Source organism: Vitis vinifera, chromosome 8 (genome assembly GCF_030704535.1).
Source record: "Vitis vinifera cultivar Pinot Noir 40024 chromosome 8, ASM3070453v1".
In the NCBI taxonomy this organism is placed as follows: Eukaryota; Viridiplantae; Streptophyta; class Magnoliopsida; order Vitales; family Vitaceae; genus Vitis; species Vitis vinifera.
In genome coordinates this window covers 11,019,677-11,036,742 of record NC_081812.1, presented here as the reverse complement: position 1 = coordinate 11,036,742, position 17,066 = coordinate 11,019,677, and the positions used below count along the sequence as shown (strand labels likewise).

Below are 17,066 nucleotides of genomic sequence, written 5' to 3'. Positions count from 1 at the left end.
TTCTTTTTTTTTTTTCTTTTTTTTTATGGGCCACCCACTTCTCTCACCTGAAGTTGCCCCTTCTCTCACTCGGGCATCAAGAAGCCCTTTTCTGAAGTTGCCCTCCGGACGAGAGAATCCTAAAAAAGGACCCATTTTCCTCTGCCACTCTCCATCCTCGCAGGTACTAATCTAACCATGTTATTATTATTATATTTTTTTGCAACTCGTTTGATTCCCAAGAAAATCCATCCCCCATTCTATTTCCGGGAAAATTCATCCTCGTATGATTTCCGAGAAAATCCATGCAAAACCCCAAGGAAAACTAAAAAAAATTGTTTTTTTTTTTTTTCTTTTTTTTTTGCTTGTTCTAAGGGTGACCCACTTCTCCCCTTTTCTGAAGTTGCCCTCCAGACGAGAGAATCCTAAAAAAGGACCCATTTTCCCCTGCCACTCTCAATCCTCGCAGGTACTAATCTAATCATCTTATTATTATTTTTTTTTTGCAACCCCCGTTTGATTCCCAAGAAAATCTATCCCCCATTTGATTTCCGGGAAAATTCATCCTCGTTTGATTTCCGAGAAAATCCATGCAAAAACCCCAAGGAAAACCAAAAAAATTGCTTTTTTTTTTTTTTGCTTGTTTTCTGGACCTGTTCTGGGGGTCTCCTTTGCTTTTGTGCCATTGGATTAAAATTTCACGAACCCTAAATCCACGATTTTTTAGCCAGATTGAAAAACACAACCTTTCCTGCAAATCATGATCAAATTACCAAATAGCATCTTATGCTTTTTTTTTTTTTTTAAATGGACAGATTTTGTGTCCTGTGCGCGGCTGGACTGGTAGGAAATATCGGGAAATTTCCCGAAAAATCGTTAAAAATACCGATAAAAACATCATGATCAGATTACCAAATAGCATCTTATGTTTTTAAATAAAAAAATAAAAAAATGGACAGATTTTGTATCCTGTGCGCGGCTGGACTGATAGGAAATATCGGGAAATTCCCCGAAAAATCGGTAAAAATACCGACGATATTTTCGAAAAATTATCGAAATTTCCGTCGGTGACGAATATTGTGTCGGAGCCGGCCGATATGCGACGAAATTTTTCGACATTTCAAACCTTGCACACAGTAACATCAAATTTCCATGCATTATCAACTAATGGTTGTCTCAGTTAATCAATAACTGGGTCATAGTTTGAGATGAAACAAATCCATGCCAATGCAGTAGTTAAAATATTAACAGATAGCAAATAGAATCACAACAAGCTCACCCACAAGCAGAACCTCAAAATTTTCAACTTTCCCACACTTTCTTGGCAACCAAACAGAATCACAACAAGCCGAACCACAAAAAAAATGAAAACTTTCTCCATAATTTTTAGTCTACTCGGTTTCATTGTAAAAAAAAAAAAAAACAGAAAACTTTATTTTTTTTCAACTTTACCACACTTTCTCGGTAACCAAACACAACCACACCACCAAATATAACCACAAAACTTACCGAAAAGGCAATGGGTGTCTCAGATCTGCACTTCACTTCCTTTCTATTGTGTTGATGCAAGGAGCTCCACTCCATGATCAGTGTACGGGGAAATGGGTTTTCTGAGTTTTGACGCATAGAAGAGGAGAAAACGGCGAGGAAATGGGTTTGCACATCTTTTCAATTAGAAAATGCTACTTTTTTTTCACTCTCATCCTACGTGTAAAAAAATGCCTTAGAATTGAAATTATTTTCCAATCTACAGCATTTTAAAAATTACTTTCCCCAATAACGGTATATTTATAAAAAATCCTAATGCGACAAACCATTCTTAGACATTTTCGGAGAAATCAAGTTCAACGTTGTTGTCTGGAAAAATAATTTATAAATTGTGTTTTACCTCATCCAAAAACAAAAACTCCATACATGTAGATTTTGTTTAATTCTTGTAGCTCTGTTTGGTTCTTAGAAAATTTAAAGAAAAATGTGAGAGAAAGAAAATAAAGAGGAAAAGTAGAAGAAATGAAAAAAAAAAAAGTTTAAACTTAGGTGATGTTTGGTTTTTAGAAAATATGAAGGAAAATGTTTAAGAAAAAAATGGAGATAAAAATTAAATGAAAAAAAAAGTGAAGAAAAATAAAAAATATATATTTAAAATTAATAAATTATTTTATTCCTTACTTCAAATTTATTTCATTTATTTTTCCTCTAGGTGAAGATTAAATAATTTAAAAATATATAATTTTTTATCTAATTTTAATTATATTTAATTTTTTTTCCTATTTTTTATATTAAAACCAGAATGAAAAAATTATTTTCTTTTACATTATTTTTCAGAAATAAAATATAATCTTAATAAGTTTTTTAATATGATTCTTCAAATTTATTTTACTCAATTTTTTTCTATTATAAAAAAATCAAATATTTTAAAAATATATAAATTTTTTTTTATAAATTTAATTATATTTTATTTTCTTTTGTATTTCTTATTATGAAATCAAACATAAAAAATTATTTTTTTAATATTTTTTTTCTTCTTTAATATTTTTCGATCCGAACATAAGATTAATATAACAGGAAAAGAAATGGTTTTTAAAATTATTTGATTTTTATATCAAAGGAATAAAATTAACAAAATAAGTTTAAAGTGATATATGAAAATATTTATTGATTTTAAATTTATTTATTTTCTCGGAAAATGAATGTAAAAGAAAACAAAAGGGGTGTAGTTATTTTTCCTTTCTTAACCAAGTCGATAGTGTAGGTCAATGTTATTTCCACGCTTCCAAAACCCCTTGCCTGTCCATGTACGTTCAATGAACTCCTTCGTTCCCTGTGGAAGCAGCAAACCATCTCTATCAATAATGTTAAAGCTAAGCCAACTAGAGTTAGGTCCATCTAGCCTTACTGAAGTTAGACGGACTTCTTCCCTTTTTCGTACTACTTGGAGAGTCCGTTCAGTTGTATTAGAGCTAGACGAACTTCTTTCCTACACAAAAAGATGTCTGAACGGGTGATCCGGGTACGTCCCTTTAAAGCTTAAGTCAAACAAGAGTAGCTCTAACTATTTTGAGGGAAAAAATAGGCATATGTGTGCACGCGTACCTTGCTCGTGTTTTTTGGAGGGTTTATATAGAGTCGTGGACATTGTAGTGCTAACTATGCACTCTTCCTCTTTTTGTAATGATGATTGTCCTTAAGGCGGTTGGGCAATCATCTCAAATAAGGACTACTGATAGGTCTGTTGACGTGTCAAGAGTTGCCTATCCATTCAGCTTGTCAACGTTTGAGATTATGTGCAACAATTAATGGACATGAACTTGTGGGCTAAGTGGAGTCTCGTCGGTCGCTTAGATGTCAGGCGTGAATGATCACGTATGCCAGAAATCTTTAAGACTTGACTAGATGGTCATTTCCCATTTGGGAATTCATGCTTATTTCGTCTAAGGGAACTCTCTCATGGTGCTAGACGGAACTTATCTTCGCTTGAACGAAATGATCCCGAGTAGGTTACATATTTGTCCTCGACAGGTCTTGAGCTTGAAAGTGACCCCCCACGTAACACACATGGAGAGGAACCCCAACATAACACATCCGTATTTTAGCATACATCCGTATTTTAGTATTCATGAAACTGACGATGCATTTTCACTTTCATCATCAAGATGAAGACTAAAGAAGCATGGTCACTACACTCACCACCATCATGAAGGAGAGACCACCATCATCATAAAGGTTGAACAAAGCGGATAGAAGAAGAACCTCAAATGGAAGGAGACATGAGGACGAGGGAGCCACTTCCTGATCCCAAAGAAGAAGAAGAAGAAGAACAGCAACCTGCTCAGCCCCCTCTCTTGCCGTCATCTCTCATCATATATCTGTATGTTGGCCATTTTTTGGCTAGATGGGGTGCCAGGTTTATTTCTCTTTCAACATTGATTCATCCTCCTCTCTTTCTCATCCATTTTGCTTAGCCAATGTAATATTAAACAAAAGGGAAAAAAAATGTTAAACAAAGATAATTTTAGATACTATTAAAAAATAGTGAAAAAAAAAGGGAAAAATTGTGAAGAGAAAAAAAAAGGAAAAAATGTAGGGAGCTTTTTTTGAGGAAAGTTTGAAAAAAAGAAAAAAAGTACTTCTCATTTTTATTTATTTTTGTATTTATGAAAAATCAGATTTATTCAATTTTATTTTTATTTTTGTATTTATGAAAAATCAGATTTAAAAAAAAAATATTTTTCACTCTATTTTCTTTCCCTCAAAATTTTCAAAACCAAATATAGCTGGGAATTTGGATTATTTTTAACTGGAAATGGGTAATCTTATGATGTTATTATGTGGGTACTTTCCTTTTCGTCAATGGTAATGTCTGGGTTCATTGAGAGTGTTTCTGCGTTTCCTACTATTACATTTTTGGGGTTTTTGAATTATTTTCAGATTTCTGTGGATTTACTTCTCATTTTTCACATAATTCAAAATTATTTGTTCTCACATAAGTGGGTTTCTGATAATCATCAGTCTAAACGAGTTCGAAATTTCTTTTCTTTTGTATGGTTTTTTACAATTTAGGTGTTGATTTTTTTTATTTTTTTTTTTCTGCTGTCTCAGATCTTTAATGGGTTTTCATTTCGAAGGCAATTAGCAACTCCAATTCATGAACATAAATTGTTTGATAAAATCTTATATACATATATTCATAGTGTTGGATTTTTGAGTCAACTCATTTATTGAGGCTGATCCCAGGCCCGTGTGGGCTGCTGAATTGAAATCTTTGAAGTGTAATGTGACATATTTGTGAGGAAGAGGAAGAAAAAGAGGAAAATAATTTCCCTTTCTTTGCATGTAAAGGCTACATTAGTAACACGGGAAAGGACCTGGTGTTCCCAAGCAATCAGCTTGCTGGGTGAATTTTGAAGTTCTTTTATGAAAATGGAGTGGTTCTGTTATGTCTTTGGTATGAAATCCCAATTAACATCAGAAACAGGCTATTCTAATCCTATAAATGCTACAAATTTACAATTTTCTCGCTTCAAATGCTACTAGAGTCTAGACAGTGCCCCAATAATCATTTGAGGCTTTTATTGACCATTGATCATAAAAATATTTGAGGTTGGTAGATTGGATGGTTAGGAACATTCAATCCGGACGCAAAATTACCTAGTACTTAATATAGTTGTAACATGATGAATGGGGTTGTTATCTCAGCCACATGCTTCTCATAATTCTTGCATAATTTAATACTGGGTTCCTTTTGGATCTTTTCTTGTTGCAGAATGTGGGAGTTTTCTGTTGGTTTGTACATGATCAATATATGGCCCAACTCTTTGCTACTTGCTGCTGTTTATGGTGTGGTGGAGTCTGCTTCTACTGCTTTCCTTGGTCCTAGCATTGGACAGTGGTTGGATAGATTAACATATGTAAAGGTTTGCTCAACCTCTATTCTTTGTGCTTTTGACACTATTTGGATATCAGTTCAGCTGGAAAACATCCTGATGTATGGATTTTTCAAAACTACCTTTTGAAAGCAAAACTTATTTTGAGAAATTTAACTGAAAATCCTGGTTAGCTTAACTAATGCAACAATCAATTAAGGTGGGTTTACTCGGTCCTGCATGTTACACTGGCCACCAATAATCAATTTAGACCATTTGAGAAGCTTACATGGGGATCATCCTTTGGCAGGTTCTCCAACTTTGGTTGTGGACACAAAATCTCTCTTTTGTGGTTGCTGGGGCTGCAGTGGTAGGATTACTGTTCTTCTCAAGCTTGAAGCATACCAATTTGGCAGCTTTCATCACTATTGTCGCATTAACCAATATCTCTGGAGCTGTCGGTGTGCTCTCCACTCTTGCCGGTTCCATCTTGATCGAAAGAGAGTGGTAATTTCATACATGCTTATAAGAAAAAGAAGTGGACAACGTTTTATAATTATTTTAGTTGTTAGGATTTCATTTTCAACCTCAAAGGATTGTATGATCCTGAAATTTCTTGTGCTTGTTTATTGAGTCAATCTAATTCTGTTAAGGTTGTTTTCAAATTTTAGGGTAGTGGTGATGTCAGAAGGGCACCCTCCTGATGTACTGACAAGGATGAACTCAGTATTAAGACGGATTGATTTAACCTGCAAGTTATTTGCTCCTGTAGTTACTGGCTTCATTATCAGCTTTGTATCATTGAAAGCATCTGCTATGACTTTGGCAATCTGGAACACTGTATCTGTCTGGTTGCAGTATTGGCTTCTAATGTCTGTATATAATGGAATTCCAGCATTAAGAGAAAGCAACCAGAAAAGGACCTCTAAAATTGCAGAGAGATCAGCAGGGGAGAGTACATCTGCTTGTCAAGGGGTAAATAGCTCACCCTTGGCAGATAACAGCTGGAAAAGAAAAATGATTAAATGCGTTTGGAAGGTCCTCTGTATTTCTGCATGGAATGTGTACTTACGGCAAGATGTGGTGCTTTCAGGAGTAGCTCTAGCATTACTGTATTTTACTGTTCTCAGGTGATTACCCCTAGTGAGCATTGCTTTTCTTAATGAATAAGTAGATAAATGCCCTGTTTAATAGGGGTGTTTGGATAAAACTTCAAAGGAGACTTGATTTTCAAGTTTATTTCAGTCTCTTTCCTAAAGAAAATTTGAAGTTGAAGTACAGAAATGATGATTTTATCAAAATTTTCTTCTTTGTAATTCCTCTCAAGAAGTAGGATTCATGCTGCATGACAAACTTCTGTGGCTATGAGAAACTATTTTTCCATGAAGCTGCTTCCAAACATACCCTCAACCTGTTACATTTATATCATACTGTCTTTTGGCTTTGGCTCCAGTTCCTATCATTTGTTAAGCAGACGCACTGAATTTGTTTCTCCAGCTTTGGGACTTTGATGACAGTTGCCCTGCAATGGGAAGGTATTCCTGCATATGTTATCGGAATAGCACGAGGAATAAGCGCTGCAATTGGAATAGCTGCAACATTTGTGTACCCAATCTTACAATCTCACATCTCAACTCTTCGAACTGGACTTTGGTCCATCTGGTCTCAGGTATCAATTTCAGTGGTCTAAAAATGGTTCATTTTGGTGGTTAAAATATAAGTGTTTCCTTGAAGTTACATGCCTAGAAACTAGTCATGCTTTCAATTGTTCCAGGTGCTACTGAGAAGTTATTTCTCCTCAAAGTTACTACTACTTGCTGACCACTATTTATGTGAATTATGTTGGTATCTGTGTGGTTTTCTTGCAGTGGGCCTTCCTCCTATTATGTGTTGCTTCAATATGGATCCATAACCATATCATATCAGCATATTTGCCAATGGTTGGAGTGGCAACTTCCCGTCTGGGATTGTGGATGTTTGACTTGTCTGTCACCCAACAAATGCAGGTAAAAAAAACTAGTGCTGAGCCATTATATGATCTCTGAGCTCAGCATCTGCATTTGTTAAAAGGGCAACCTGACCTTGCTTTTCTTCGATATATCAAAATGAGTTTCCTTCCTTTTCTTAAGATACAGGTTTTCTTTTGTTTATGGTTCTTTCTTTCTTTTCCCACCTTTTGGACAGGATGGTGTTCCTGAATCTGATCGTTGTGTCGTGGGAGGCGTTCAAAACTCGCTCCAGTCTTATTTAGATTTGATGGCTTATGTCATGGGAATAATTATATCGAATCCACAGGTGATTATTCTTACCATTTGCTTTGTTGCTTCAGCACTTCAACAGATACCAATCCATGCCCACATTTCCTAGATTCCTGAAATTGCCCCAGTAAATATGTTCTTTTTTAGAAATGCACAAACACATTGGCACATGCACACGTTTGGAAATAATATGTTTATCTCCATAATTTGTAAAACAAGAGTGATTTTTGGTCACACGAATAGGTCAAGGCCATAGTGATCAATGTATAGCAGAAATGCCTTTCTGATTCTAATACAACCTGGAGAAAGTTGTTAGATAATCTAGTTCTTGTGACTAATGTCAATACAGCATGATCTTTGGCATTCACATCTAATCCTAGATTGGCTTTGTAAAATATGTTCAATATTCCTTCGTCATTAAATTTATTTGTAATGGATAGTGCCTATTCTCTTTATTTTACTGAGCAGACATGGATAACATCTTAGTTACTAGGAAATGCATTTCAATGGGAAACAGGGACTCCTAACATACGAACTTCTGTTTACCTAACAAATTTATTGGTCAGCTTTTGCTAAGGTTAAAGGAAATAATGTTAAGGAAAATAATTTCAATAATAATTCGTACGATTATGGGGATATTCAATGTAATAGTCCTGGAATTATTTCCTCCAATCATTCACAAAATCCAGCCAATGATCAATCAAGGCTCTTGGTCAACAGTTGATTTCCCTTAGTTGGAACTTATTCAGATTTCCTTTGGTAGCTCCTGTAATTTCAAATTTTGATTGATCAATTATCATGTAAATGAAGCCTCTTACATGTATATATTTGTACATATTCATTAAAGAAAGATTAATGCTTCCCTAAAACAATTCTCTGTATGGTTTTTCATGGTATCAAAGCTCAAACATGCAAGCTTAGAAACCATGTCTTTTTCTTCTTCAAACCCAAAGGAAAAACTTAAACTCAATATTCAATCCTTCCATCAATGTTCTAGCTTGATTTTAGTTAAGCTAAGCACCACAAATTTTCTCTTATGGCGATCCCATGTCCTTCCCTTAGTTTGTAACCTAGGCGGGCCTTATCATCTCACAAGTTCCTTTTCCATCTCTCATGACCTTCTAACCATCAATTAATTTTGAATTGGAAGTCTCATGTGAAGTGTAAGCATTAGAAAAGATGAAAGAAACGAAAGCTAAACAATTTTTTAGCAGATATCTCACTATTTATTTGCACTGACTTGGTTTGAATTATTGGACTATTATCAGGACTTCTGGAAGTTGACATTGTTATCCTTTTCTGCTGTAACGGTGGCTGCTCTACTCTACACTTTACATACATACCGTGTCCGCAAGCATCTCTTTCATTTTGAGAAGCTGCTGTGAAGGATTCAGTGGCTTCTAAGATAATATTTAGGAAACAAAAATGGCTGAATGAGTTGTGTTCTCTGTAGCAACATTCATTGGGTCTTGGTCCTTTAACTGGCCAAGTGGGTGATATGAAACATATGTATAATATATCCTAACGTTATGCCACATCCATATGCATAATAGCAGATGAAGTTGGCTGCCCTTTTTGCCTTTTAATCTGTTCTTTTTTATATTCATATTGGTGCTGCCCCTTTCCGTCCATTTAGGACCACGACATTCTCCCAACTCCAACAGGAGTAGGTTACCAAATATATATATATTTTTTATAATAAAAAAAAGAAAAAAAAAAAAAGATAACGAAGAAACCTGTAAACCTGGCCCAATAAGACCAGAAATTTTGCTTTTGGAGTTGAGACAAACAAAGCTCTACAGACTTGTACAAGTACAAGTCGTGAAAGGAAAGAAAAACGGCCTTTGGGGGCAATGCAGAGGTGAGGTGGGGGCAAGACCTTTGAAATGTATGAGTGGTCGTTGAAATGATTACCATTTGGATACCTCCTCCTCCACCTTTTAATCTGATGGAATCAAGTCAGTGCCCAGCAAGTGGGAGGGTAGGGGGAAGTTTTGGTAGGGTGGACCTCTAGAGTCTAGCCATTATCTGTGTTCTGTGAATGGTGATGGGTGATGGGTGATGGGGGATGGGGGAGACACCTTCTAGATTCTGCAGCGTGTGTCAAGTGTGAACAGTGAATTGTGGTGGAGAGTGGATGCCATTTGCCTAACCCAGCCAAGGCTGTGAGGGAGGAAAATATGTCGGAAACCAAACAAGAGAAAAGACCCTAGGCTCCTAGCCATCTGAGAATCTTTTGACTTTTGAGGCAATTGAATCTTCTTCATCCTCCATCGCCGTATGTCATGAATGTCATGACCTCTATTGGTCAATTTAATAATTAATACCAATGCCAAACAACAAAAACAAAAAAATTTGTACCGTTGGTTCAGACAGATGCAATGCAATGATGATGATTTTTTCAAAATTAAAAGTTTAGTATTATATTAACTATTGGTCTAAGTGACTCATGTGAACTTTTTTTTTTTTTTGGGAGAATTACCCTTAAAAGGGTAGGCGGGGAAAAAAATGACCAATGAGGATGGGTAAATTTGATAATTCTTCTAAAGGGTAGGGTAAAATTATGATAATTCCTCCAAAGGCCTTATTTTGTTTAAATGCCAATACTACCCTTAATAAGTGAAAAGCAACAGAAAATAAAAAAGAGTTTATTCTCCCTTTCTTTAACCTACCTGGAGTCGAGTTGTAGAAGAAAAAGGGGAAAGGAAAAAGGTGCGCACTTCAGGTCATTCTCTGCAACCGATACACAAAACTTGTTTTTTTTTTTTTGTGAATCTAGCAAGAAATCCATTAAAGGTCAGTTTTTTTTTTTAATACAAAAAAAAACGTCAATTTATGGAAAAATAAATAAATAATTTAAAAATCGGATTGAATGAAGGAAAAGTTAATAATTTTAATAATGTAGCTGTAAGATATTAGATTTGAAATATTGAATGAGGTTTTGAGAAATAAATTACATTTTTTTTAAATGTTATTTAAATTTATTATTTTGAATTTTTTTATATTATTTAGGTCATATTGAAAATGTGTTTTTATTTTTAATTTATTTGCTGGGTGGGTTGTTTGATATGATTATTATTGATTTCCATTGAAAAGGTTTGCACTTTAGTTTTGTTGTTAAGACTTTTTGACATGATTGAAGAAAAAATGTTCTTAGTTGTTTCATGCTTGTTTGGGACCACTTTGTTTGTGTATTTATAAACATATTTGGATTGTCATTGAAAACTGAAATCCCCTTTGTACGAGATCACTTTGTCTTTTATTATGAATTTGTTAAAGAGTTAAGATCACTATATTTTTGTTATAAATTTGTTACCTTTTTGTATAAGTATTATTTTGGTATGATGAGTCGAATGCCTAGTAGTTTGAAGGTTGTGTAAAAGAATCATTATTTCAGTTATAAAGTATAAGTACAATACAAATGCAATATAGTTACAATGAAAAAATATTAACATTATGATACATTACAATATACCAATATGACAAAATATTGAATTATTTTTTATTGAATTGGCATTTCTAGGCTATCATGTTGTATTCCTATCATAAAGCATCCTTGCAAGCCAAAATTATAAAAAAAAACAACAACAAAAATACACTATTGTAATTTCAATACATGAAGTTGTTGATGATAATCCAATGATGGATAAAAAAAAATCTATAAAATTAATTTTGTTTATATAAAAATATAGAGGTATAATAAAAATACAGTACAATTACAATACAAATACAATAACATTACGATACATTACGATAAGGTAAAATTTTGAAAATGTCAAATTTCTTATGAAACTGGGCAATTATGGGTTCTTTGGCATATCCCTAACATGTATAATATACAACAAATATTGTTATTTATTATATAAAATATGTCTCTCAATTGATTATAATTTTCATTTGTTTATTTTGTATTCGTTGTAAAATTTTCATTGATTGTAATATTGTGAAATAGTTGTTGATGATAATCCAATGATGGATAAAAAAAAAATCTATAAAATTAATTTTTTTTATATAAAAATATAGAGGTATAATAAAAATACAGTACAATTACAATACAAATACAATAACATTACGATACATTATGATAAGATAAAATTTTGAAAATATCAAATTTCTTATGAAACTGGGCAATTATGGGTTCTTTGGCATATCCCTAACATGTATAATATACAACAAATGTTGTTATTTATTATATAAAATATGTCTGAATTGATTATAATTTTCATTTGTTTATTTTGTATTCGTTGTAAAATTTTCATTGATTGTAATATTGTGAAATAGATTGATTTGATTGTCGGTGAAAGAAGACGTACTTTTGAATTGGTAAATAGACTTGGAAAATTCCATTTATGGCTACCTTCATGAAGGAGGGGAGATTGTACCTAAGGAGGATAAACAAATACAATACAAGGGTGGACAACAAAAAGGCATGTACATTGGACAAAGGATGTCATATGCTGAATTTGTTTCAAAGGCATGTGAACGGTTGGATATTAATTCAAATGGATATACATTTCATTACACCCTTGAGTTTGATCCATCTGCACTTCAACAGTTGGATGATGATGAGGACATGCATATGATGTTATCCCATAGTTATGATTATGCTCGTATTTATGTATTAAAATGGACTCGAAGAGTAGAGGTTGAAGGAGGTATAGTCAATGTGCAAAATGATTATTGATAAGTGATATATCTTGTATTAGTTGTAATTAATTCCATGATGCAAAGTGCTTTTAATATTAATTAACTGAGTGTGCTATAATATGCAATCACAATAGTACGGAGGAAACACACAATTCAGTTGCATCATGTCAAGCAAACAATGAGTCTAATTTAGGACTTTCTCAAGGCTTCATGTCCAGATGTGCAGAAACTGAAGTTATGCCACATGATTTAAGTCTTTGTCCTCAACCTATTATTGGGAGTGGGCATAGTTTTCCTAATGCAGATGAATTTAGAAATGCATTATATACGATGTCATTAGTTGGTAGATTTCAATACAAATTCAAAAAGAACTCTCCAAAGCGAATATCTGTGTGTTGTTTAGTGGATGGGTGCCCTTGGAGAATAACTGCTAATTCAGTAGGCACAACCAAAATTTTGAAGGTTAACATCTTCATTGATGTACACAATCATTGTGCATATGTTGAGTGTTCAAGCCAACCTTCAATGCGGGGAAGGAGATGTGCTCATGTTATAGAGCAAGTAATAAGGGCAACCCCTCAGTATTTGCCCCGTCAAATTTGCAAAGACTTCAGGAGTCGGTATGGTGTTTCATTGAGTTATAAGCAAGCTTGGACATACAAAGAAATGGCAAAAGAGAGAATATATGGTCTTCCAGAAAACTCATATATGTTGTTGCCATGGTTATGTCAGAGATTGGTAGACATTAATCCAAGGACGATTGCTGAATATAGCAAACAAGATGGGCATTTTTGGCAATTGTTCATTGCACATTTTTTTTCAATTCAAGGGTTTTTAATGGGTTGTCGACCTGTTATTGCAATTGACTCAACTCATTTGAGTGGACCGTATAGGGGCTCTTTATTTTCTGCAACAGCTTATGATGCTGATGATGACATGTTCCCAATTGCATTTGGTGTTGTAAGTTCATAAAACTATGAGGATTGACTATGGTTTTTGCAGAAATTGAAGGGCATACTTCAAGATAAAGAGGTAGTCATAATATCAGATAGGCATCAAGCAATCCTTCGTAGTGTTTCTCAACTTTTTGGAGTAGAAAATCATGCATATTGTTATCGTCATGTGAAAGAGAATTTTAGTAGCTATGTGACGAAACATAGTATGAAGGGGAAAAAAATATAAAATGGATGCATTGTTGCTGCTTGATAATGTTGCGTATGCTAGGTTGGATGATGATTATGTTGTAGCCATGGAAAAATTAAAGACATATAACAGTGACCTAGCGAAGTGGGTTGAAGAGAATAGTCCACAACATTGGGCAATGTCAAAGTTTGCCAAAAAACGATGGGATAAGATGACAACTAATCTTGCTGAATCATTCAATGCTTGGTTGAAGGAGGAACGTCATTACACAATTTTCAACTTAGTAATGACACATGGATAAGTTTGCTCATCTAGCATGTGATCATATGGGTTCTACAGAAAATTGGAAAGCTGCAATTGGCCCAAAGACCGAGGAAAAGTTGTTGGAAAACATTATAAAGAGTGGGTCATTGCCTGTATATCCCTATGTTGGTGGTGTGTTTAAGGTATTCAATATGAAAGTATATGTAGACATGAATTTGAGAGAGCATACATGTACTTGTAAGGCTTGGCAAATGGCCGGAATACCTTGTGAGCATGCATGTGCAGCAATACGCCAGATGAAACAAGATGTTTATGAATATGTTGACTCATATTTCAAGCTTCCAATGCAAGAGTTGATATATTCTGGACACTTCAATTCAATTCCAAATCACAATATGCCTATAGTTGATACTGATGGATGTGTTCGTGATGCTCAAGGTCGCTTATATCCTTCACTTAAACCTCCATGCTCAAAACGACCACTTGGAAGGCCTCGACATCGTCGAATAGAGTCTCAATTTAGTTCAAAAAGGCTTATCTTCTGTTCATGATGTCAAGTTGCAGGCCATAATCGAGCTTCATGCAAAAATCCATTACCCGCTCCATGATTCTAGTGTTATGCTTGTTTGGTGACATGCTACTTTTTATCTTATTTTGATTGTGATGATATGTGTCGTTTATGAAATTAGAATCTGTAAGAATTTGTTTTGGAACTTACTTATTTACTTGATTGTCATGACAAAGATGTTTGTATTACATATGCCACTATTTTAGACTTATGATCTTATCATTATTTAGCCTCCTACCAATATATGGAATACCCAGAATTTCACCTACATCAGAACAAGTTATTGGAAATTGCCTTTCTTGTCCTATGTCTAACCTACAGTGGGCTATATTGAAATGAGTTATTATCCATCTACATAAGCTATGCCTTATCTCTGTGGAAGAGAGCTGAAGTAATCCACCAAAGCCAATATGTTGAATTATACTCTTCTTTTCATCACTTAGCTCATCAAGTAGATGTCTAAGTTTTTTGCTGGAGCATCGACTATTTATTTTGACCTCCTGTAAAAGTAAATAAATGATAATATAAAATTAAAATTAAAATAGTCAAATTAAACAACAATGTCAAACATTAATATAGTCAAAATAAAATAATACTAATTAAAATAATGTTCAAACCTGGTTGTATTGTATTGTTTTTTTCCTTTTATCCATGTATTATACTCCACACTGCACTATGGAATTTATATCAAATAATCAATTGTCATAATTAAATGTATAATGAATCAAGTAATGTTGTAATATATTGTACTTCTAGTGCAATTGTATTGTAAATGTAGGGCATTTGTATTGTACCCTTATTTATTTTGGTTTAACTACTATTAGTGATCCCAAATACAGTTACATACATGCTACTAAAAACACACAGAGCCATTGTATTAGTGGATAACAAATTTAAGTTGTTTGATGATAATCCAATATGTACAAATTGTTAATGCTCATCATGGCTAACCTTTTAAATCATATATAATTTATACAAACTAGGTACAACATAAATGCATTATACTTACAATACAAATACACTAACGTTACAATATATTACAATATAATTTAATATATTTATGTTTATTTTTTCATATGCTATGTCTCTTGGCCATCCAATATGGTGTTTGACAACTCCCAAGAATATATATTAAATTCGAAAGAATTGAAATGCAAAAAAAGAGATGATATTTTGTTTGCATTAAAAAATAATGTCCAATATACCCTAAGACAATATTGGAAACACAATCCTAAAGAAATAACCTTAGCCTGACGGTAAAGAGTGAAGTTTGTTTCATGCCCTATAATCAATTCCACCATATTTTGATGGGATGGATCACCTGGGTATGGATAATTTTCAGATTGCTAGCTACTATTTGGCTTTTATGTTAAGTACTTCATATGTAGAAGGATGCCTCCAGTCTGGTTGTATCTTCTAGGTTCCTGGAGAAAGTGACCTCTTTTGTACCATTATATATGCTTTAAGAACTATATCTTGCATCTCTTTAAAATAATGTAATATGGTCCTGTTTTTCTATTTTTGTGAGGCTCTTTCTTTTATTTGGATAAAGCCTTCCTGCAAGTCATTGTCTAGGAAGCATTGTAACCGTTAAATTTCAATTATAATAAATGGCATTCTTTTTTGCCTTTGTAGTTGAAATTTCCATTGTATTAAATAGCATGCATAATTTTTGTTTGGAAGATGCAGACTGAAGTGGGGAAGGAAATTGACATGCAGAGGAGAGAAATAAGTCTAGGGTTCTTTCCATTTGGTGAGAAGTTAGTCACATTGATGTGCCTCTATCAATAAGATGAGGCCAATATGTGAGATTATGCTTTGGCCTGTGTAATACAAAAGTTATTTATTCTGATTTAATTTGTTTCTTCTCTTTTCAGATGCATAGGGTCTTAAGAGATTTAGACAGACAATGGGGCATGGAATTTTCATCAAGCAGTCCATGGTAGGTCATTAATAAGTGAAAGGGGGATGCATCATGTCCATGTACTGTTTTGTACTCCTTCAGCCTCGGGGTCAATGATGAGAGACAACACAAAATGGGCTTTGCCAACCCAAATATAATTATTGAAAAAAACAATCTTATCTTATAGATACGTTTTCTTTCATTATAAACTATCAAATTTTGGTTCCACAAGGCAGAAAATAAAAATAAATGAATAGTTCTTCCATCACCAATGCCCAACAAGATCAATCAGTATACATTATGCCAATCTACTTTGATAAAGTAATTTCACATTATTACAATTTTCTGGCACAGATATTAGAATTACAACTTGATTTGACTATTAACTGTAAATATGGATAAGCAAACTATGGGAAAGTGATTACTACCGAAAAGTGCTATTTTGTATACCTAATTATAAGGGTTTTAAGCACTTTTGAGTAGTAATCATATTCATTTAACCCAATTAATTCATTAAGCTCCTTAGTAATTAGTTCTAACCATTTTTAGTGGCAAGTTTACATGTTTTTCATCAGCTTATGAACCAATTCAAGCATGCCAATTGATGGAGGAGCTACTTGGGCGAGTTAAGCAAGGATTTTGGACGTTTACAGGCTTGAATTTCAAGTGGAAACACGAGCACAAGCAATGGGAACACCATTTTGCAAGGGGAGGCAATTCACCTTGCCAAAATTTCGCAAGGGGATTTTCCTCATGGTGCGAAATTTGGCCATTTCGCACCATGAAGAAACCACCTTGCGAAATTTGGACCTTTCATCTTCTTCCCTTTGCGAAATGCCTTTGAAATCCCCTGTTTTGAGACGCTGTTGATGATATTCCACTACCGGTTCTCCAAGATTTTTTGCTTGACTTTTAGCTTTGTAAATACTTATTTTACCCTT

General features: G+C 33.9%; 2 protein-coding genes and 1 long non-coding RNA gene across 6 annotated transcripts; 2 read left to right on the top strand and 1 right to left on the bottom strand.

The window, feature by feature from the left end:
- On the top strand, positions 1-9,204 carry LOC100253294 (solute carrier family 40 member 1). Of its 4 annotated transcripts, none has more exons than XM_059738946.1 (9): positions 1-163; positions 3,639-3,883; positions 5,243-5,393; positions 5,653-5,849; positions 6,014-6,472; positions 6,840-7,011; positions 7,211-7,348; positions 7,527-7,637; positions 8,869-9,204. In XM_059738946.1, exons 2-9 carry the CDS (start codon positions 3,735-3,737, stop codon positions 8,983-8,985), a joined length of 1,494 nt encoding a protein of 497 aa, XP_059594929.1. In that variant the 5' UTR covers positions 1-163; positions 3,639-3,734; the 3' UTR covers positions 8,986-9,204. The 4 variants fall into 4 exon arrangements, with proteins under 4 accessions (XP_059594929.1, XP_002265440.1, XP_019077402.1 ...); XM_002265404.4 differs by lacking the exon at positions 1-163 and adding an exon at positions 352-448 and having other exon boundaries at positions 3,633-3,883; XM_019221857.2 differs by lacking the exons at positions 1-163; positions 3,639-3,883 and adding an exon at positions 375-448.
- Positions 468-1,632, bottom strand: LOC109123046 (uncharacterized). Its single transcript, XR_002030724.2, has 2 exons — positions 1,489-1,632; positions 468-1,105 (listed from the first exon to the last, which is right to left on the bottom strand). It is a non-coding gene; the product is annotated as an uncharacterized LOC109123046 (long non-coding RNA).
- A 4,479-nt stretch (positions 9,205-13,683) lies between the features above and the next one.
- Positions 13,684-14,205, top strand: LOC104880024 (uncharacterized). Its single transcript, XM_010655123.1, has one exon. It carries the CDS (start codon positions 13,684-13,686, stop codon positions 14,203-14,205), a length of 522 nt encoding a protein of 173 aa, XP_010653425.1.
- Positions 14,206-17,066: the final 2,861 nt, after the last annotated feature.